The sequence below is a fragment of the Centruroides sculpturatus genome, unplaced genomic scaffold (assembly GCF_000671375.1).
Source record: "Centruroides sculpturatus isolate CEXI.00-Female unplaced genomic scaffold, Cexi_2.0 scaffold66, whole genome shotgun sequence".
Taxonomy (NCBI): Eukaryota; Metazoa; Arthropoda; class Arachnida; order Scorpiones; family Buthidae; genus Centruroides; species Centruroides sculpturatus.
In genome coordinates this window covers 759983-780080 of record NW_019384408.1, presented here as the reverse complement: position 1 = coordinate 780080, position 20098 = coordinate 759983, and the positions used below count along the sequence as shown (strand labels likewise).

General features: G+C 25.7%; 1 protein-coding gene across 4 annotated transcripts in view; it reads right to left on the bottom strand.

Moving 5' to 3' along the window:
• Positions 1-20098, bottom strand: part of LOC111618952 (probable nuclear hormone receptor HR3) — a 148766-nt gene that overhangs the window by 14770 nt on the left and 113898 nt on the right. The window contains exon 7 of one of the 4 annotated variants that reach the window (XM_023360582.1): positions 18461-18593. In XM_023360582.1, coding sequence (XP_023216350.1) covers positions 18461-18593 — 133 coding nt within the window. Of the gene's footprint in view, positions 1-18208; positions 18594-20098 lie in introns of those variants that run through there. The other 3 variants (XM_023360580.1, XM_023360579.1, XM_023360581.1) reach the window with 3 other exon arrangements.

Below are 20098 nucleotides of genomic sequence, written 5' to 3'. Positions count from 1 at the left end.
GAATGCATAAGCAAAAGTATTGTAAAAATGGGAAAATTTCTTGAACTAAAAGGTACTCCAAAAAAAATGCATTGACTGTTTTCTAAAACAGTCAATGCATTTTTTTGGAGTACCTTTTAGTTTAAGAAGTTACAAAAACTGGTTTTGAACAAGTTGAAGCTTGTTAGTAAAATATAGTGTTGAAAAGAAGTAGTACAAGTTTTCTCAAATTATCTGTAAATATAGGTAACCCCTGTATAACACGGCACTTCTATAGCACAGATTCACTCTAACACGGTTCAAGAATTGGGAACATCCCCCATATAACATGGTGGTTTTATAGCACAGGTTCACTCTAACACGGTTTGGGAATTGGGTAAAACCCTTGTACAACATAAAATGTAATAAAGAGTGGGTTCTTTTATATCTCCGCGTAAGCATTCTAATTGTTTTCGTGGCTACTTTGAATGCTCTTTTAACAAATAATCCATTTAATGGTTAAAATTTACAATTGGGACTCTTCTTTTGCCTCTAAAAGCTCATTTTAGAGTTATAGATTCCTCCATCACGATACTATCGGTAGTGCGGGCGCCGCCATCTTTCTTTCACCGTCTTTCCTAAATGACTACAAACAGCAGCACTCCCTTTGCAGAGCAACCGCTATTAACGAACACATCCACAAACTGTTACCAGTTGATGATGCTCATGCTAAGATTACCATACAGGATGAATAATCCTCTGGTAAAATATTTACTTAAATAATAAATAAGTATTTTTTTTACCTATGAAAAAAATTAATAATAAATCCTATTTAAATAAGGATTTAACAACATGTTTTTTAATTTTTTGGAACCTAACCTCCCTTTTCGCACTAGTTCTTTGTTTCATATAACACGGATTCGCATAACACGGCAATTTTTTGGAACATAACTCCCGTGTTATACGGGGGTTACCTGTATTAAAATCTATGGATCATTACACAGCATAAATCTATGTTGTGTGTTAACCTTCAGTTCTTATATTATCCACTGAAAATGATGTACCATAAAAATGCTATTTGTCAGTGAATGATAATACTAAATCACATGTCACGAATACTTTTTGCATAAAATTTAGTTGAAATAACTGGTTGAATAAGTTAATAAAATTAATTTTACTTATAGTAGTATTGAAATGAAGATTAAGTAAACCATTTAAAATGAAAATATAAATGCTGTAGAGACAATTTTTAATTAATAAATTTACCTGCTTTGAGTAAAACTATTTGATCATCCTGAATAAGCTTCATAAAACCAGGTACCATTTTAGCAAACTCAATAATTTGTTGAATTATCTGTGTTAACTTCTGAGCACAATCTAACCACATCTGCTCATGACTCTAAAATTTAAAAAAATATGTCATAAGTGAAAATTGATCATTTGAAAGTATATTTATAACATTTTCTAAAAAAATATTAAACTGAAAGCCATTTTCTAATGACAAAATCAAAATATGAATCATTAGATTGAATATTTTATGAACAGTTCAAGTATTTTTGTTTACAAAACAGCTTTTCCATGAATAAATAAAATGAATATTTTTTTCTTTTTTTAACTAAAAATGTTATTTTTATAATTAAAAGTGCTTTAATATATATTATTGTTACTTTAATTTGATTTGTGATAGAGAAGTTATGTAGAATGTATTGGAAATAAGAAAAGAAAAATCTATATTTATTTTATTGTTTTATTGTATTTTATTAAGTTTTCACATGTCCACCACCTCATTAGTAATACAAAGGGTAATATAATTTTGTAGTTCTTTAAAGCTTAGTTTCAAAAAATTGTTAAATTATTGTGTTGAAGAGTTACTAAATAATTTACTTAAAATTAAGTACATTAAGCTTTCTAATACTTTCTACAGATTTTTTTCTATCACAAATACTAATAAAATTATAAATTTTTAAAATTGCACATGGACTTTATGGACACCGTGTATAAAACTATCAAGCTTACAGATTTTTGTTTATATTAAAAGTGAATAATTAATGAAATTCAGCTGTCAGTGCTTTTAACAAATTTTGAGAGAATTCTATAAACATTGTTATTTTAAATTTATAGTCTAATTAAATACTGTGTAATTACTATATACTAAATACTGTGTAAATTAAAACCTTATGAATATAGCAAAATATTAACTTTATGAAATGTGAGCATTGAGAAATGTTAATGAATTATCAATATTGTGAAAAGATAAAAAAATTTTCCTCATGTTTAATCTGAATTTACTTTTAAAAGAGTATTATTTTCACTTAAAATTTCAAAAAATTTTATCTTAGAAATTACAGAAGAACCTGTTGACTTTTATAAAAAATTTTGATTGCTTAAAGTGTTAAATATTCAATCAACCTAAAATTTATCATATTCATAGATATAAATATAAATCTAGTCATAATTTTAATCTATTCAATCAAACAAAGATATCTAAAATTATATTATTAACTGTAAAATGCTATAAATTTATAAAATAAATGTTAGTAATTAAATATAGTATTTTTCAATTCTATACATGATCTAAATTTAATTGAAAAAATAATGTATTAAATCAAAAATAACATTACATTTTAATCAATTATAAAATACATTATAAAGTTATGGAAATAAAATTTTAAAAATAAATTTTATGATGATGTTACTGCATTAAATTTTTAAAATTAACTGATAATTAGTTATTGCTTATTAGTTTGATTAAGAATGATTCTGTTAAACAATCACTTTAAAAAAAGTTTCTGTTTAATTTTATTATTTTAATAATGATATATATAATATAATATATAAATTTATATGTATGTATATTTAATAATAATAGAGTCTTTCAGGATAATGACTGATACAATATAATTAAGCCACTTATATATATCAAATGTTACATATAATTGGTAAACTATATTATTGTGTAGATGGAGCTAAAGTGAAATAGATCTTAAATAGCATTTGTCAATGTACAGTACTTCTAATTGAAAAAAATCTAGCTACTAGCTACAATTATCCTAATGAATGGGAATGTAGTTTTAATTTAGATTAAAAATTTTTTCAGAATTTTTAAAAATTGAACAAAATAATTGTTATATATTCTAAATTTAAATTTATTAATTAAAATATTATAATTACTTACAAGAAAATATAATTATTAAAATTGTTCTTTATGTAAATAATTATAAATATTTTATTAATATACTTTAAATTAAAATATATATTTAATCCAGTATTAAGTTTTTAATAACTATAAAATATTTTCATTAATTTTTAGCTATCTTCAGATTTGAACAAATTGAAGAGTTTTTAAAAGGTGTTGTTTAAACAAAATATCAAAATTAACTTTAATATTTAAATATTTAGCAATTTTAGATTTCTTCTGCTTTTGAAGATCATTGACAAGTTTTAAAATGTTTTGAGCAAATATAATAATTGAATAGATTCATTTTAAGAATTGCTTACATTCAGATCTAAAGATGGCTAAGTACCAAAAATTTGTATTAAAAACTTACTTATTAGAGTTCTATTTATTTGTCTTCAAAGTATTTTTATCTGCTGTTGTTTTTCAAAATATATATTATTTATTCAAAATATGTAATGCTCATAATTGCTAAATATTTGTGTATTAAAACTGAACTTTAAATAGGACTGTATTCATGTGCTAAGACCTAGTAATAAATAAATCATAAATTAAAAGTGTACGTGATTATGTAATTAACTAATAAAAATATGTAATTAAAACTACTAAAAAATTCATTTTACTTATCTTTGGTTAGTTAAAGAAACTCAAATAATTGTGTAAACAATTTACTTAAAATATTTCTATATTAAAACTACATTCTGATATTAAATTATTATTTTTTAATTTAAATCTGGAATTATTAGTTTAACATGAAAAATTAAGTATTTCAATAATAATAATAATAATAAAATATTAATGATATAATAGGATTTTATATATATATTGAAGTACTTAATTTGACTACATAGATATTAGTCTTCAAATTCCAAAATACCTTTATTATTTTAAAAACATCATATGGATATTTAATTGACCCAAAGATAATTACAAATATGTTCAGAAGTAAAATTCTTTAATTTTCTCAAAAAATTAATCTAACCTGAACCAAGTTTAAGTAAATGAATGAATAAAATACAAAATATTTCATTCATTTAAAATACATTCAAAATATATTCAAATTTTTCTCATTTATTAATAAGTAATTACAATAATTTCACGTGGATAACTCATAGTGATGTACAGTTGACCCCCCTATAACACTGTTGATAATTCCGTTTGATAAGAATTCCATGTTGTACGAGTCACTTAGATTTTACAAATATGTGCTCCGGGCTGTGAATGGCTCACATATTTGTAAAATCTAAGTGACTCATACAACATGGAATTCTTATCAAACAGAATTATCAACAGTGTTATGGTGGGTAGACTATACTCTACATAAAATTGTTAGAATGGAAATAAAACCTTTGCATAATCCATACCTTGGAATACTCTGCATCTCTGGAACAGCTATTTAAAACATAAAACTTACTCATACGCAGGTTAGAAGGTATCATCTTCAATATTAAAATATTGATTTTTTTTCTACTGTTTCACTTCTATTAATAGTTTATTGTAGACGTAATTATAAAATAAATGAATTGGAAAAACAAATTACTGAAGGAGAACTACTGAACTTCATTTGTGTTCAAGTGGTCACTGAATGACATTTTTTTATCTAATTACTTCATTTAATTGTTTTATTGATCAAATGATATTAATTATATTTATTTAACAAAAATATGAGCTTCCTTATATGATAAAAGACCTGATGGATTGTAATGGTCAGGATATTAAAATTCTAGTTTTGGACATCCAATTACATAAATCTTTACTGTTCGAAAAAAGTTATTTTACAATAATCTTTTATATTTCTGCACTGGAGAGTTTAAAAAATTAAGCAAATAAAGCAAAATAATATAATATTATATTTCTTTGCAGACACACTAAGGTGACATATATCAACACTTGGCAACTTATTGACTATTTATTCAGTTGGTCAACTGAATAAATAGTCAATAAGTTGCCAAGTGTTGATATATGTCACCTTAGTGTGTCTGCAAAGAAACAGCTTAATAACAACAACACGGTTTCATCAGAATCAAACGAAATTGTTAATATAGAAACGGCAGTTATCGACCAAAAGAAAAGGAAAACATGTGTACAGTTCATTATCAAGAAAAGATACNTTAAATTTTCGCCAGTGCTGTAGCGCTTCAATCTTTGGCTATGTCTTGGGCTACTCAAATATTTTATGTTTTTGATACTAAATTAACATTTGAAGTATAATTTTTTATTGTTTTTATATTTTTCAATATATTTATTTTGTTTGTACAAAAAAATAATTTTTAACGATACGATAGTCTTTGTTAGGCTTAACATTGACGAAAATTCAACGCGAAGCGACACGCAACGGAGAAAAATTTAGACATCGGATACGTTAAACTATTTTTTCGTACGTAAATCAGTTATCCGGACAAACCCAGTCCCCAATTGATTCGGAAAATCGACGCTCTACTGTAATGAGATTATATAGTATGTAAATATAAAATAACAGATAACTCTTGATCTTACATTAGTTTGTTAGCTAGAACAATAAACTTATAATCAACAATTGTTTTAGATAAATATATTTTAAAATATACTTTTTGGAGAAGTGCTTTAATTAAATGCTAGCTATACAAACCATCAATCAAAATACAGATTTTACTGCTAAGAAAATTATATGATTGCTTTATAATGTTGGTAAAAAAAAATATCTGTATGGTTACATCAGGGATGTAGCTACATGGGACACCAATTCCCACACCCATGATTTGCTGCCCATTATGTGTTCCAATCATTGTAGACATTGCTGTACCAGAAAATACTGCTGAATGCTTCCTTTGTTTATGCACATTCTTTAATCAGTCTAATGATGATACAGTGCAATCTGTGATACTGTGTTGAAATTGATTGAAAAATCTACAAAAATGTTAACAAACATGTTATTACATAAAATCAGCATTCACTATGATTCGTATTCATATAATTCGCAAATAATCTGGAATTCGACAATTATAGATTATTGGATACTTTTCAGAAGGTGTTGGAATAAAATTTATAATAAAAACAAGGAATACATTGAGCACATTCTTAATAAAATCTCTGATATAAACCAGATTTACAATAATCCAGCACCATTCAAGTCTTGTGGGTGCTGGATTAACAAACATTTTCTGTATTGTCATTTTTATAATAATAGTATATATATTTATATTATATTCTCTCTTCTGTTTAATAAACACTTAATTAAAAATCAAATTGCTTTGAAATTATACATAATTGATACTTATTACTATTAATAGTTGAGATGGAAAATCTATATTCCATCATCAACTATAAGACATTTAGGCAAATTCTTAGAAATCAAACTTATATAATTATTTAAACTTTAATACTGATTATAAATCTAAAATAAAATTTCTACTACAGAACTCAAACATAATTTATAAATTGCAAATATAGATAACAAGTATTTTAAAAATGATTATTTAAACAATAATCTGAAGTAATTCAATAATAACAACATTGAGTGCAATACATACTAAAATTATCTCACTATTTATAACAGTAAAACCTCTAAAATTGAATCCCTCCTTAAGAGAAACGGGATTGTAGGTTTGCAAACAATATATTTTTTTACACCTTAATCCAAACAAAATTTCACTATTTCAACATTATTACTCCTCAAATTGAATTCAGCAGATATCAACCAAACTAAGTTCTGCAAATGCTTATGGTGCTTATGTATGAACTTTATTTGAGTTTATAAAAAATTTAAAATTTGTAAATTGCCTTGTAAATTTAATGCAGCGGTTAAACAAGCAAATGACATAATCCATTTCATTTGAAACAGACTGTCATTGTGCCTTTTATTCATGAGCAGGTTGCCAATTTAGTGGAATATTGAAATTTAGCTGAAACTCTGGTAGGAAACAATTTTTGATACATGTTAATGGGTAGTAAAGCATTTAGTGGAAATTTTACAGGTTAAAAAAATTAAAAGCCTCAGTAATTCCATAAGTAGTTCTATCACAAAAATAACAACAAAAAAATGAGACCATAGACAAAAATTGGGCAGCATAAAATCTGGAAAAATTGCCCACAGTATTTGTATTGCACTTACATTATTCTCCTGGAGCCATATTCTGGTCGCTTATCTCTCGTCTCTTCTTTCAGAGATAAATAACATCAAAACAAGAGATGAAATTCGTCTCTCAGAAACAGCAGCAATTTTGGTCACTTTTAAAGATTTGTCTTTGTTGTTGATGTCACAATTCTGCTAGTTGCTTATACATGTTTGGGTTATCTACACATGCAACATGCTATAGAATTATAGCCAATGAGATTGTAAAATTTTCGAAAATGCAGAGTATGTAATTAAGATCATATGGTAAGGAAAGCACATTTTGAAGAAAGATATGTTTTTTGTTTTATAACGTTATTATATATTTTGATGTCAAATTGTCTCTTCAGAAATAAAAATTTTAATAACTTAAGTTAGAAAAGCATGTGTACTTAGTTAAGAAGAAATTAGATGGTAATATTTTGAAAAATACTTAGAGAGATAAGATTAACATCATATTCAATAGTTCAGTAATTGATGTAGAATAATTAAAAAAAAAATGGAATCAGTGACATTCCCGAGTAGTCACTGGAAAAAAATCAGAAGCATTTTTTTTCTCTCTCAAAATATTCTTTTCCAAGATAGAGAATGTTCTCTAATACAAATGTATAGCATGAATACAGTCATCCATATTGGATATAATCGAGGCAAAAGACAAAAGACAACTATCTGCTTGTCTCTGAGAAATGAGAAAATATTCAAGAAAAAAAGTCATCCAGAATTATGTTTGGAGAGACATGATGATCTCTTGAGATGTAAACAAATGATTAGTCAATCGGCAACCGGCTTGTGACATAACATAGACAATGTGTCTCAGAGATGAGAGACGATGACCAGAATATGGCCCTGGTTTTCAGTTTTTCACTAATAACAGATACTCACAACAACTGAATATGAAAGCATAAGACAATAGATATGGAGAAATGATTTTGTTGGAAAAAATTATTCATTTAAAAACAGTTTATGATACAGTTTATTAATGTCTTCCTCTTTCAAACAACAAAGCAAAAATCTCAGAATTATAGCAAAAGAGAATGCATAAGCAAAAGTATTGTAAAAATGGGAAAATTTCTTGAACTAAAAGGTACTCCAAAAAAAATGCATTGACTGTTTTCTAAAACAGTCAATGCATTTTTTTGGAGTACCTTTTAGTTTAAGAAGTTACAAAAACTGGTTTTGAACAAGTTGAAGCTTGTTAGTAAAATATAGTGTTGAAAAGAAGTAGTACAAGTTTTCTCAAATTATCTGTAAATATAGGTAACCCCTGTATAACACGGCACTTCTATAGCACAGATTCACTCTAACACGGTTCAAGAATTGGGAACATCCCCCATATAACATGGTGGTTTTATAGCACAGGTTCACTCTAACACGGTTTGGGAATTGGGTAAAACCCTTGTACAACATAAAATGTAATAAAGAGTGGGTTCTTTTATATCTCCGCGTAAGCATTCTAATTGTTTTCGTGGCTACTTTGAATGCTCTTTTAACAAATAATCCATTTAATGGTTAAAATTTACAATTGGGACTCTTCTTTTGCCTCTAAAAGCTCATTTTAGAGTTATAGATTCCTCCATCACGATACTATCGGTAGTGCGGGCGCCGCCATCTTTCTTTCACCGTCTTTCCTAAATGACTACAAACAGCAGCACTCCCTTTGCAGAGCAACCGCTATTAACGAACACATCCACAAACTGTTACCAGTTGATGATGCTCATGCTAAGATTACCATACAGGATGAATAATCCTCTGGTAAAATATTTACTTAAATAATAAATAAGTATTTTTTTTACCTATGAAAAAAATTAATAATAAATCCTATTTAAATAAGGATTTAACAACATGTTTTTTAATTTTTTGGAACCTAACCTCCCTTTTCGCACTAGTTCTTTGTTTCATATAACACGGATTCGCATAACACGGCAATTTTTTGGAACATAACTCCCGTGTTATACGGGGGTTACCTGTATTAAAATCTATGGATCATTACACAGCATAAATCTATGTTGTGTGTTAACCTTCAGTTCTTATATTATCCACTGAAAATGATGTACCATAAAAATGCTATTTGTCAGTGAATGATAATACTAAATCACATGTCACGAATACTTTTTGCATAAAATTTAGTTGAAATAACTGGTTGAATAAGTTAATAAAATTAATTTTACTTATAGTAGTATTGAAATGAAGATTAAGTAAACCATTTAAAATGAAAATATAAATGCTGTAGAGACAATTTTTAATTAATAAATTTACCTGCTTTGAGTAAAACTATTTGATCATCCTGAATAAGCTTCATAAAACCAGGTACCATTTTAGCAAACTCAATAATTTGTTGAATTATCTGTGTTAACTTCTGAGCACAATCTAACCACATCTGCTCATGACTCTAAAATTTAAAAAAATATGTCATAAGTGAAAATTGATCATTTGAAAGTATATTTATAACATTTTCTAAAAAAATATTAAACTGAAACCCATTTTCTAATGACAAAATCAAAATATGAATCATTAGATTGAATATTTTATGAACAGTTCAAGTATTTTTGTTTACAAAACAGCTTTTCCATGAATAAATAAAATGAATATTTTTTTCTTTTTTTAACTAAAAATGTTATTTTTATAATTAAAAGTGCTTTAATATATATTATTGTTACTTTAATTTGATTTGTGATAGAGAAGTTATGTAGAATGTATTGGAAATAAGAAAAGAAAAATCTATATTTATTTTATTGTTTTATTGTATTTTATTAAGTTTTCACATGTCCACCACCTCATTAGTAATACAAAGGGTAATATAATTTTGTAGTTCTTTAAAGCTTAGTTTCAAAAAATTGTTAAATTATTGTGTTGAAGAGTTACTAAATAATTTACTTAAAATTAAGTACATTAAGCTTTCTAATACTTTCTACAGATTTTTTTCTATCACAAATACTAATAAAATTATAAATTTTTAAAATTGCACATGGACTTTATGGACACCGTGTATAAAACTATCAAGCTTACAGATTTTTGTTTATATTAAAAGTGAATAATTAATGAAATTCAGCTGTCAGTGCTTTTAACAAATTTTGAGAGAATTCTATAAACATTGTTATTTTAAATTTATAGTCTAATTAAATACTGTGTAATTACTATATACTAAATACTGTGTAAATTAAAACCTTATGAATATAGCAAAATATTAACTTTATGAAATGTGAGCATTGAGAAATGTTAATGAATTATCAATATTGTGAAAAGATAAAAAAATTTTCCTCATGTTTAATCTGAATTTACTTTTAAAAGAGTATTATTTTCACTTAAAATTTCAAAAAATTTTATCTTAGAAATTACAGAAGAACCTGTTGACTTTTATAAAAAATTTTGATTGCTTAAAGTGTTAAATATTCAATCAACCTAAAATTTATCATATTCATAGATATAAATATAAATCTAGTCATAATTTTAATCTATTCAATCAAACAAAGATATCTAAAATTATATTATTAACTGTAAAATGCTATAAATTTATAAAATAAATGTTAGTAATTAAATATAGTATTTTTCAATTCTATACATGATCTAAATTTAATTGAAAAAATAATGTATTAAATCAAAAATAACATTACATTTTAATCAATTATAAAATACATTATAAAGTTATGGAAATAAAATTTTAAAAATAAATTTTATGATGATGTTACTGCATTAAATTTTTAAAATTAACTGATAATTAGTTATTGCTTATTAGTTTGATTAAGAATGATTCTGTTAAACAATCACTTTAAAAAAAGTTTCTGTTTAATTTTATTATTTTAATAATGATATATATAATATAATATATAAATTTATATGTATGTATATTTAATAATAATAGAGTCTTTCAGGATAATGACTGATACAATATAATTAAGCCACTTATATATATCAAATGTTACATATAATTGGTAAACTATATTATTGTGTAGATGGAGCTAAAGTGAAATAGATCTTAAATAGCATTTGTCAATGTACAGTACTTCTAATTGAAAAAAATCTAGCTACTAGCTACAATTATCCTAATGAATGGGAATGTAGTTTTAATTTAGATTAAAAATTTTTTCAGAATTTTTAAAAATTGAACAAAATAATTGTTATATATTCTAAATTTAAATTTATTAATTAAAATATTATAATTACTTACAAGAAAATATAATTATTAAAATTGTTCTTTATGTAAATAATTATAAATATTTTATTAATATACTTTAAATTAAAATATATATTTAATCCAGTATTAAGTTTTTAATAACTATAAAATATTTTCATTAATTTTTAGCTATCTTCAGATTTGAACAAATTGAAGAGTTTTTAAAAGGTGTTGTTTAAACAAAATATCAAAATTAACTTTAATATTTAAATATTTAGCAATTTTAGATTTCTTCTGCTTTTGAAGATCATTGACAAGTTTTAAAATGTTTTGAGCAAATATAATAATTGAATAGATTCATTTTAAGAATTGCTTACATTCAGATCTAAAGATGGCTAAGTACCAAAAATTTGTATTAAAAACTTACTTATTAGAGTTCTATTTATTTGTCTTCAAAGTATTTTTATCTGCTGTTGTTTTTCAAAATATATATTATTTATTCAAAATATGTAATGCTCATAATTGCTAAATATTTGTGTATTAAAACTGAACTTTAAATAGGACTGTATTCATGTGCTAAGACCTAGTAATAAATAAATCATAAATTAAAAGTGTACGTGATTATGTAATTAACTAATAAAAATATGTAATTAAAACTACTAAAAAATTCATTTTACTTATCTTTGGTTAGTTAAAGAAACTCAAATAATTGTGTAAACAATTTACTTAAAATATTTCTATATTAAAACTACATTCTGATATTAAATTATTATTTTTTAATTTAAATCTGGAATTATTAGTTTAACATGAAAAATTAAGTATTTCAATAATAATAATAATAATAAAATATTAATGATATAATAGGATTTTATATATATATTGAAGTACTTAATTTGACTACATAGATATTAGTCTTCAAATTCCAAAATACCTTTATTATTTTAAAAACATCATATGGATATTTAATTGACCCAAAGATAATTACAAATATGTTCAGAAGTAAAATTCTTTAATTTTCTCAAAAAATTAATCTAACCTGAACCAAGTTTAAGTAAATGAATGAATAAAATACAAAATATTTCATTCATTTAAAATACATTCAAAATATATTCAAATTTTTCTCATTTATTAATAAGTAATTACAATAATTTCACGTGGATAACTCATAGTGATGTACAGTTGACCCCCCTATAACACTGTTGATAATTCTGTTTGATAAGAATTCCATGTTGTACGAGTCACTTAGATTTTACAAATATGTGCTCCGGGCTGTGAATGGCTCACATATTTGTAAAATCTAAGTGACTCATACAACATGGAATTCTTATCAAACAGAATTATCAACAGTGTTATGGTGGGTAGACTATACTCTACATAAAATTGTTAGAATGGAAATAAAACCTTTGCATAATCCATACCTTGGAATACTCTGCATCTCTGGAACAGCTATTTAAAACATAAAACTTACTCATACGCAGGTTAGAAGGTATCATCTTCAATATTAAAATATTGATTTTTTTTCTACTGTTTCACTTCTATTAATAGTTTATTGTAGACGTAATTATAAAATAAATGAATTGGAAAAACAAATTACTGAAGGAGAACTACTGAACTTCATTTGTGTTCAAGTGGTCACTGGATGACATTTTTTTATCTAATTACTTCATTTAATTGTTTTATTGATCAAATGATATTAATTATATTTATTTAACAAAAATATGAGCTTCCTTATATGATAAAAGACCTGATGGATTGTAATGGTCAGGATATTAAAATTCTAGTTTTGGACATCCAATTACATAAATCTTTACTGTTCGAAAAAAGTTATTTTACAATAATCTTTTATATTTCTGCACTGGAGAGTTTAAAAAATTAAGCAAATAAAGCAAAATAATATAATATTATATTTCTTTGCAGACACACTAAGGTGACATATATCAACACTTGGCAACTTATTGACTATTTATTCAGTTGGTCAACTGAATAAATAGTCAATAAGTTGCCAAGTGTTGATATATGTCACCTTAGTGTGTCTGCAAAGAAACAGCTTAATAACAACAACACGGTTTCATCAGAATCAAAATAATATTATATGTTTTTCTCCAAATTTGAAACCGTGTCTTCTTATTTATTTTATTTATTTATTCAGCACAATAGATAGGACACAAGATGTTTATTACATTCTTTTAGAGGGGTAAAAAAACCCAAACTACATATTAGTGAATAAATAAAGATTGTAATAAATGCCTTGTGTCCTATCAAGTGCACTCAATTGTGCTGAATAAATAAAATATTATATGTATTTGAAAAGTCAGAAATAAGCTTGTTTGACTGAAACATGTTCATAAAGCCAGATATGAGAAGTCATGAAGTTGCTTAATATCAACCAACACAAGTTCAAAAATGCAGATCAGGCTACAATGTCAATCAGAAATTGGGATTTTACTTAGTCATGTTGAAGTTGTCTGAGTTGACATCAAAAAGATGGAAAGAAACATTTAAAATGTATATAAATTGGCCAATAATCTGCTATCACTAGTACAACAATAAATGCAACAACTTTGTCTAAATTCATAAAATGATAATTTATTATCAGCATTTCATTTGTCATCATCGTTGTTGACTATTGTTGGCAAAATAGAAATGATTTTTGATAATAAGTTATGAGCTTCTGCCAAATTTGTTAAAAAAAAACATGTTTGAAAAATCAGAAAAGGTCACTCAGATTATCTTCTAAGTTGACATCAACAAAATTTATTTTGATGTCACTCAGTCAGATTCAACTCGGTCAGATTTGACTTTTCAAATACATCCATCATTTTTAGTTCCACTTTCATCAGCAAAACAGTGGAAATAATGCTGTTGTGCACAAACAAGGCACAAGGTTGCAAAGTCAAGTTAGGATTATTGTTGTAAATCAATATAATTATTTTAATCATCAAAATTCACTTTTATAGCAATGAAAGAAGCAATAACTTTATACCTTATTATTGTGTCATGCGTCTTAATTGTCAAAAGACTAACCACTCAACAAAAATAATCTTGAAAAGTTCATCTTTGGTTGAAGTGATTATAATATAGAATGAGCAATTATTTATTTTGACATTAAAAATTGTAGCCTGGCATTGTGACAATCATATTTTTAATTTATTTAATTTAAAATATGTGCTCTCCACCTCAAATTATTAGTAGTGGCTTGCCCCTGTATATCATACTTTTCCTGTAACAATAGATTTTTGCCAGTCATCTATTAACTGCTTTTAAAGAAAAATTTTTGAATTGAAATAACATGACTTCTGATTTTCATCAAAAGTTCATATATAGTTAACAAGGGCCACCTACCCAAAGTTTCCATATCTGGTCTTATTTTTCATCTAACTCCATTCTCAAGATTATGAAGACAGACAGAAGGATGGACTACAGTGGGAATTTATAGGTCTACAATTTTTTCAAACTGCAGCCCAATAACATTAACAGTTGCTTTCAAAATGGTTCTCTGAAATATCATTATCATATACAGATGGAAATTAAGATAATTTATTATACAACAATGAATATACAGTTAAATATTCATTGTTGTATAGCTAATGCAGTTAAATAAATTTTCATTATTTTTAAATAATGTATACATTGATTTCACAAAAAATTACTGTCCTTGGTGTAATGAAAAAGAATTTACTATAATTCATTTATTAAAATACTAGCAGGTAGGCCTGGCATTGCTCGGGCAAAAGTAACGATAGCGAAGATTAAAAATATTATGTTATAGTCAACCTTACCTGTTTTCACAGAATGCAAGAATTTGATCCCCCTGTTTCCGGACTAATTAGAGAATTTTTAGATGGGTCTAAAATATGTTCAATTTCCTGCAAAACGAAAAAAACTACATCTGCGTCTTGCATGTCGCTTTCTTTTAACAATTCCATTGTTACGTAACACTTCCATTGTCGAAACCTTTGTCCTGTCTCTCTTCTGGGGAATTTCGAAAAATCCCTTCTTAGTGTGCATTTTCGTGACATACTCTAACTGTGTACCAAATTTCAACTTTCAACTCCTAACTGTTTGGGCTTTGCNCATCAACTATAAGACATTTAGGCAAATTCTTAGAAATCAAACTTATATAATTATTTAAACTTTAATACTGATTATAAATCTAAAATAAAATTTCTACTACAGAACTCAAACATAATTTATAAATTGCAAATATAGATAACAAGTATTTTAAAAATGATTATTTAAACAATAATCTGAAGTAATTCAATAATAACAACATTGAGTGCAATACATACTAAAATTATCTCACTATTTATAACAGTAAAACCTCTAAAATTGAATCCCTCCTTAAGAGAAACGGGATTGTAGGTTTGCAAACAATATATTTTTTTACACCTTAATCCAAACAAAATTTCACTATTTCAACATTATTACTCCTCAAATTGAATTCAGCAGATATCAACCAAACTAAGTTCTGCAAATGCTTATGGTGCTTATGTATGAACTTTATTTGAGTTTATAAAAAATTTAAAATTTGTAAATTGCCTTGTAAATTTAATGCAGCGGTTAAACAAGCAAATGACATAATCCATTTCATTTGAAACAGACTGTCATTGTGCCTTTTATTCATGAGCAGGTTGCCAATTTAGTGGAATATTGAAATTTAGCTGAAACTCTGGTAGGAAACAATTTTTGATACATGTTAATGGGTAGTAAAGCATTTAGTGGAAATTTTACAGGTTAAAAAAATTAAAAGCCTCAGTAATTCCATAAGTAGTTCTATCACAAAAATAACAACAAAAAAATGAGACCATAGACAAAAATTGGGCAGCATAAAATCTGGAAAAATTGCCCACAGTATTTGTATTGCACTTACATTATTCTCCTGGAGCCATATTCTGGTCGCTTATCTCTCGTCTCTTCTTTCAGAGATAAATAACATCAAAACAAGAGATGAAATTCGTCTCTCAGAAACAGCAGCAATTTTGGTCACTTTTAAAGATTTGTCTTTGTTGTTGATGTCACAATTCTGCTAGTTGCTTATACATGTTTGGGTTATCTACACATGCAACATGCTATAGAATTATAGCCAATGAGATTGTAAAATTTTCGAAAATGCAGAGTATGTAATTAAGATCATATGGTAAGGAAAGCACATTTTGAAGAAAGATATGTTTTTTGTTTTATAACGTTATTATATATTTTGATGTCAAATTGTCTCTTCAGAAATAAAAATTTTAATAACTTAAGTTAGAAAAGCATGTGTACTTAGTTAAGAAGAAATTAGATGGTAATATTTTGAAAAATACTTAGAGAGATAAGATTAACATCATATTCAATAGTTCAGTAATTGATGTAGAATAATTAAAAAAAAAATGGAATCAGTGACATTCCCGAGTAGTCACTGGAAAAAAATCAGAAGCATTTTTTTTCTCTCTCAAAATATTCTTTTCCAAGATAGAGAATGTTCTCTAATACAAATGTATAGCATGAATACAGTCATCCATATTGGATATAATCGAGGCAAAAGACAAAAGACAACTATCTGCTTGTCTCTGAGAAATGAGAAAATATTCAAGAAAAAAAGTCATCCAGAATTATGTTTGGAGAGACATGATGATCTCTTGAGATGTAAACAAATGATTAGTCAATCGGCAACCGGCTTGTGACATAACATAGACAATGTGTCTCAGAGATGAGAGACGATGACCAGAATATGGCCCTGGTTTTCAGTTTTTCACTAATAACAGATACTCACAACAACTGAATATGAAAGCATAAGACAATAGATATGGAGAAATGATTTTGTTGGAAAAAATTATTCATTTAAAAACAGTTTATGATACAGTTTATTAATGTCTTCCTCTTTCAAACAACAAAGCAAAAATCTCAGAATTATAGCAAAAGAGAATGCATAAGCAAAAGTATTGTAAAAATGGGAAAATTTCTTGAACTAAAAGGTACTCCAAAAAAAATGCATTGACTGTTTTCTAAAACAGTCAATGCATTTTTTTGGAGTACCTTTTAGTTTAAGAAGTTACAAAAACTGGTTTTGAACAAGTTGAAGCTTGTTAGTAAAATATAGTGTTGAAAAGAAGTAGTACAAGTTTTCTCAAATTATCTGTAAATATAGGTAACCCCTGTATAACACGGCACTTCTATAGCACAGATTCACTCTAACACGGTTCAAGAATTGGGAACATCCCCCATATAACATGGTGGTTTTATAGCACAGGTTCACTCTAACACGGTTTGGGAATTGGGTAAAACCCTTGTACAACATAAAATGTAATAAAGAGTGGGTTCTTTTATATCTCCGCGTAAGCATTCTAATTGTTTTCGTGGCTACTTTGAATGCTCTTTTAACAAATAATCCATTTAATGGTTAAAATTTACAATTGGGACTCTTCTTTTGCCTCTAAAAGCTCATTTTAGAGTTATAGATTCCTCCATCACGATACTATCGGTAGTGCGGGCGCCGCCATCTTTCTTTCACCGTCTTTCCTAAATGACTACAAACAGCAGCACTCCCTTTGCAGAGCAACCGCTATTAACGAACACATCCACAAACTGTTACCAGTTGATGATGCTCATGCTAAGATTACCATACAGGATGAATAATCCTCTGGTAAAATATTTACTTAAATAATAAATAAGTATTTTTTTTACCTATGAAAAAAATTAATAATAAATCCTATTTAAATAAGGATTTAACAACATGTTTTTTAATTTTTTGGAACCTAACCTCCCTTTTCGCACTAGTTCTTTGTTTCATATAACACGGATTCGCATAACACGGCAATTTTTTGGAACATAACTCCCGTGTTATACGGGGGTTACCTGTATTAAAATCTATGGATCATTACACAGCATAAATCTATGTTGTGTGTTAACCTTCAGTTCTTATATTATCCACTGAAAATGATGTACCATAAAAATGCTATTTGTCAGTGAATGATAATACTAAATCACATGTCACGAATACTTTTTGCATAAAATTTAGTTGAAATAACTGGTTGAATAAGTTAATAAAATTAATTTTACTTATAGTAGTATTGAAATGAAGATTAAGTAAACCATTTAAAATGAAAATATAAATGCTGTAGAGACAATTTTTAATTAATAAATTTACCTGCTTTGAGTAAAACTATTTGATCATCCTGAATAAGCTTCATAAAACCAGGTACCATTTTAGCAAACTCAATAATTTGTTGAATTATCTGTGTTAACTTCTGAGCACAATCTAACCACATCTGCTCATGACTCTAAAATTTAAAAAAATATGTCATAAGTGAAAATTGATCATTTGAAAGTATATTTATAACATTTTCTAAAAAAATATTAAACTGAAAGCCATTTTCTAATGACAAAATCAAAATATGAATCATTAGATTGAATATTTTATGAACAGTTCAAGTATTTTTGTTTACAAAACAGCTTTTCCATGAATAAATAAAATGAATATTTTTTTCTTTTTTTAACTAAAAATGTTATTTTTATAATTAAAAGTGCTTTAATATATATTATTGTTACTTTAATTTGATTTGTGATAGAGAAGTTATGTAGAATGTATTGGAAATAAGAAAAGAAAAATCTATATTTATTTTATTGTTTTATTGTATTTTATTAAGTTTTCACATGTCCACCACCTCATTAGTAATACAAAGGGTAATATAATTTTGTAGTTCTTTAAAGCTTAGTTTCAAAAAATTGTTAAATTATTGTGTTGAAGAGTTACTAAATAATTTACTTAAAATTAAGTACATTAAGCTTTCTAATACTTTCTACAGATTTTTTTCTATCACAAATACTAATAAAATTATAAATTTTTAAAATTGCACATGGACTTTATGGACACCGTGTATAAAACTATCAAGCTTACAGATTTTTGTTTATATTAAAAGTGAATAATTAATGAAATTCAGCTGTCAGTGCTTTTAACAAATTTTGAGAGAATTCTATAAACATTGTTATTTTAAATTTATAGTCTAATTAAATACTGTGTAATTACTATATACTAAATACTGTGTAAATTAAAACCTTATGAATATAGCAAAATATTAACTTTATGAAATGTGAGCATTGAGAAATGTTAATGAATTATCAATATTGTGAAAAGATAAAAAAATTTTCCTCATGTTTAATCTGAATTTACTTTTAAAAGAGTATTATTTTCACTTAAAATTTCAAAAAATTTTATCTTAGAAATTACAGAAGAACCTGTTGACTTTTATAAAAAATTTTGATTGCTTAAAGTGTTAAATATTCAATCAACCTAAAATTTATCATATTCATAGATATAAATATAAATCTAGTCATAATTTTAATCTATTCAATCAAACAAAGATATCTAAAATTATATTATTAACTGTAAAATGCTATAAATTTATAAAATAAATGTTAGTAATTAAATATAGTATTTTTCAATTCTATACATGATCTAAATTTAATTGAAAAAATAATGTATTAAATCAAAAATAACATTACATTTTAATCAATTATAAAATACATTATAAAGTTATGGAAATAAAATTTTAAAAATAAATTTTATGATGATGTTACTGCATTAAATTTTTAAAATTAACTGATAATTAGTTATTGCTTATTAGTTTGATTAAGAATGATTCTGTTAAACAATCACTTTAAAAAAAGTTTCTGTTTAATTTTATTATTTTAATAATGATATATATAATATAATATATAAATTTATATGTATGTATATTTAATAATAATAGAGTCTTTCAGGATAATGACTGATACAATATAATTA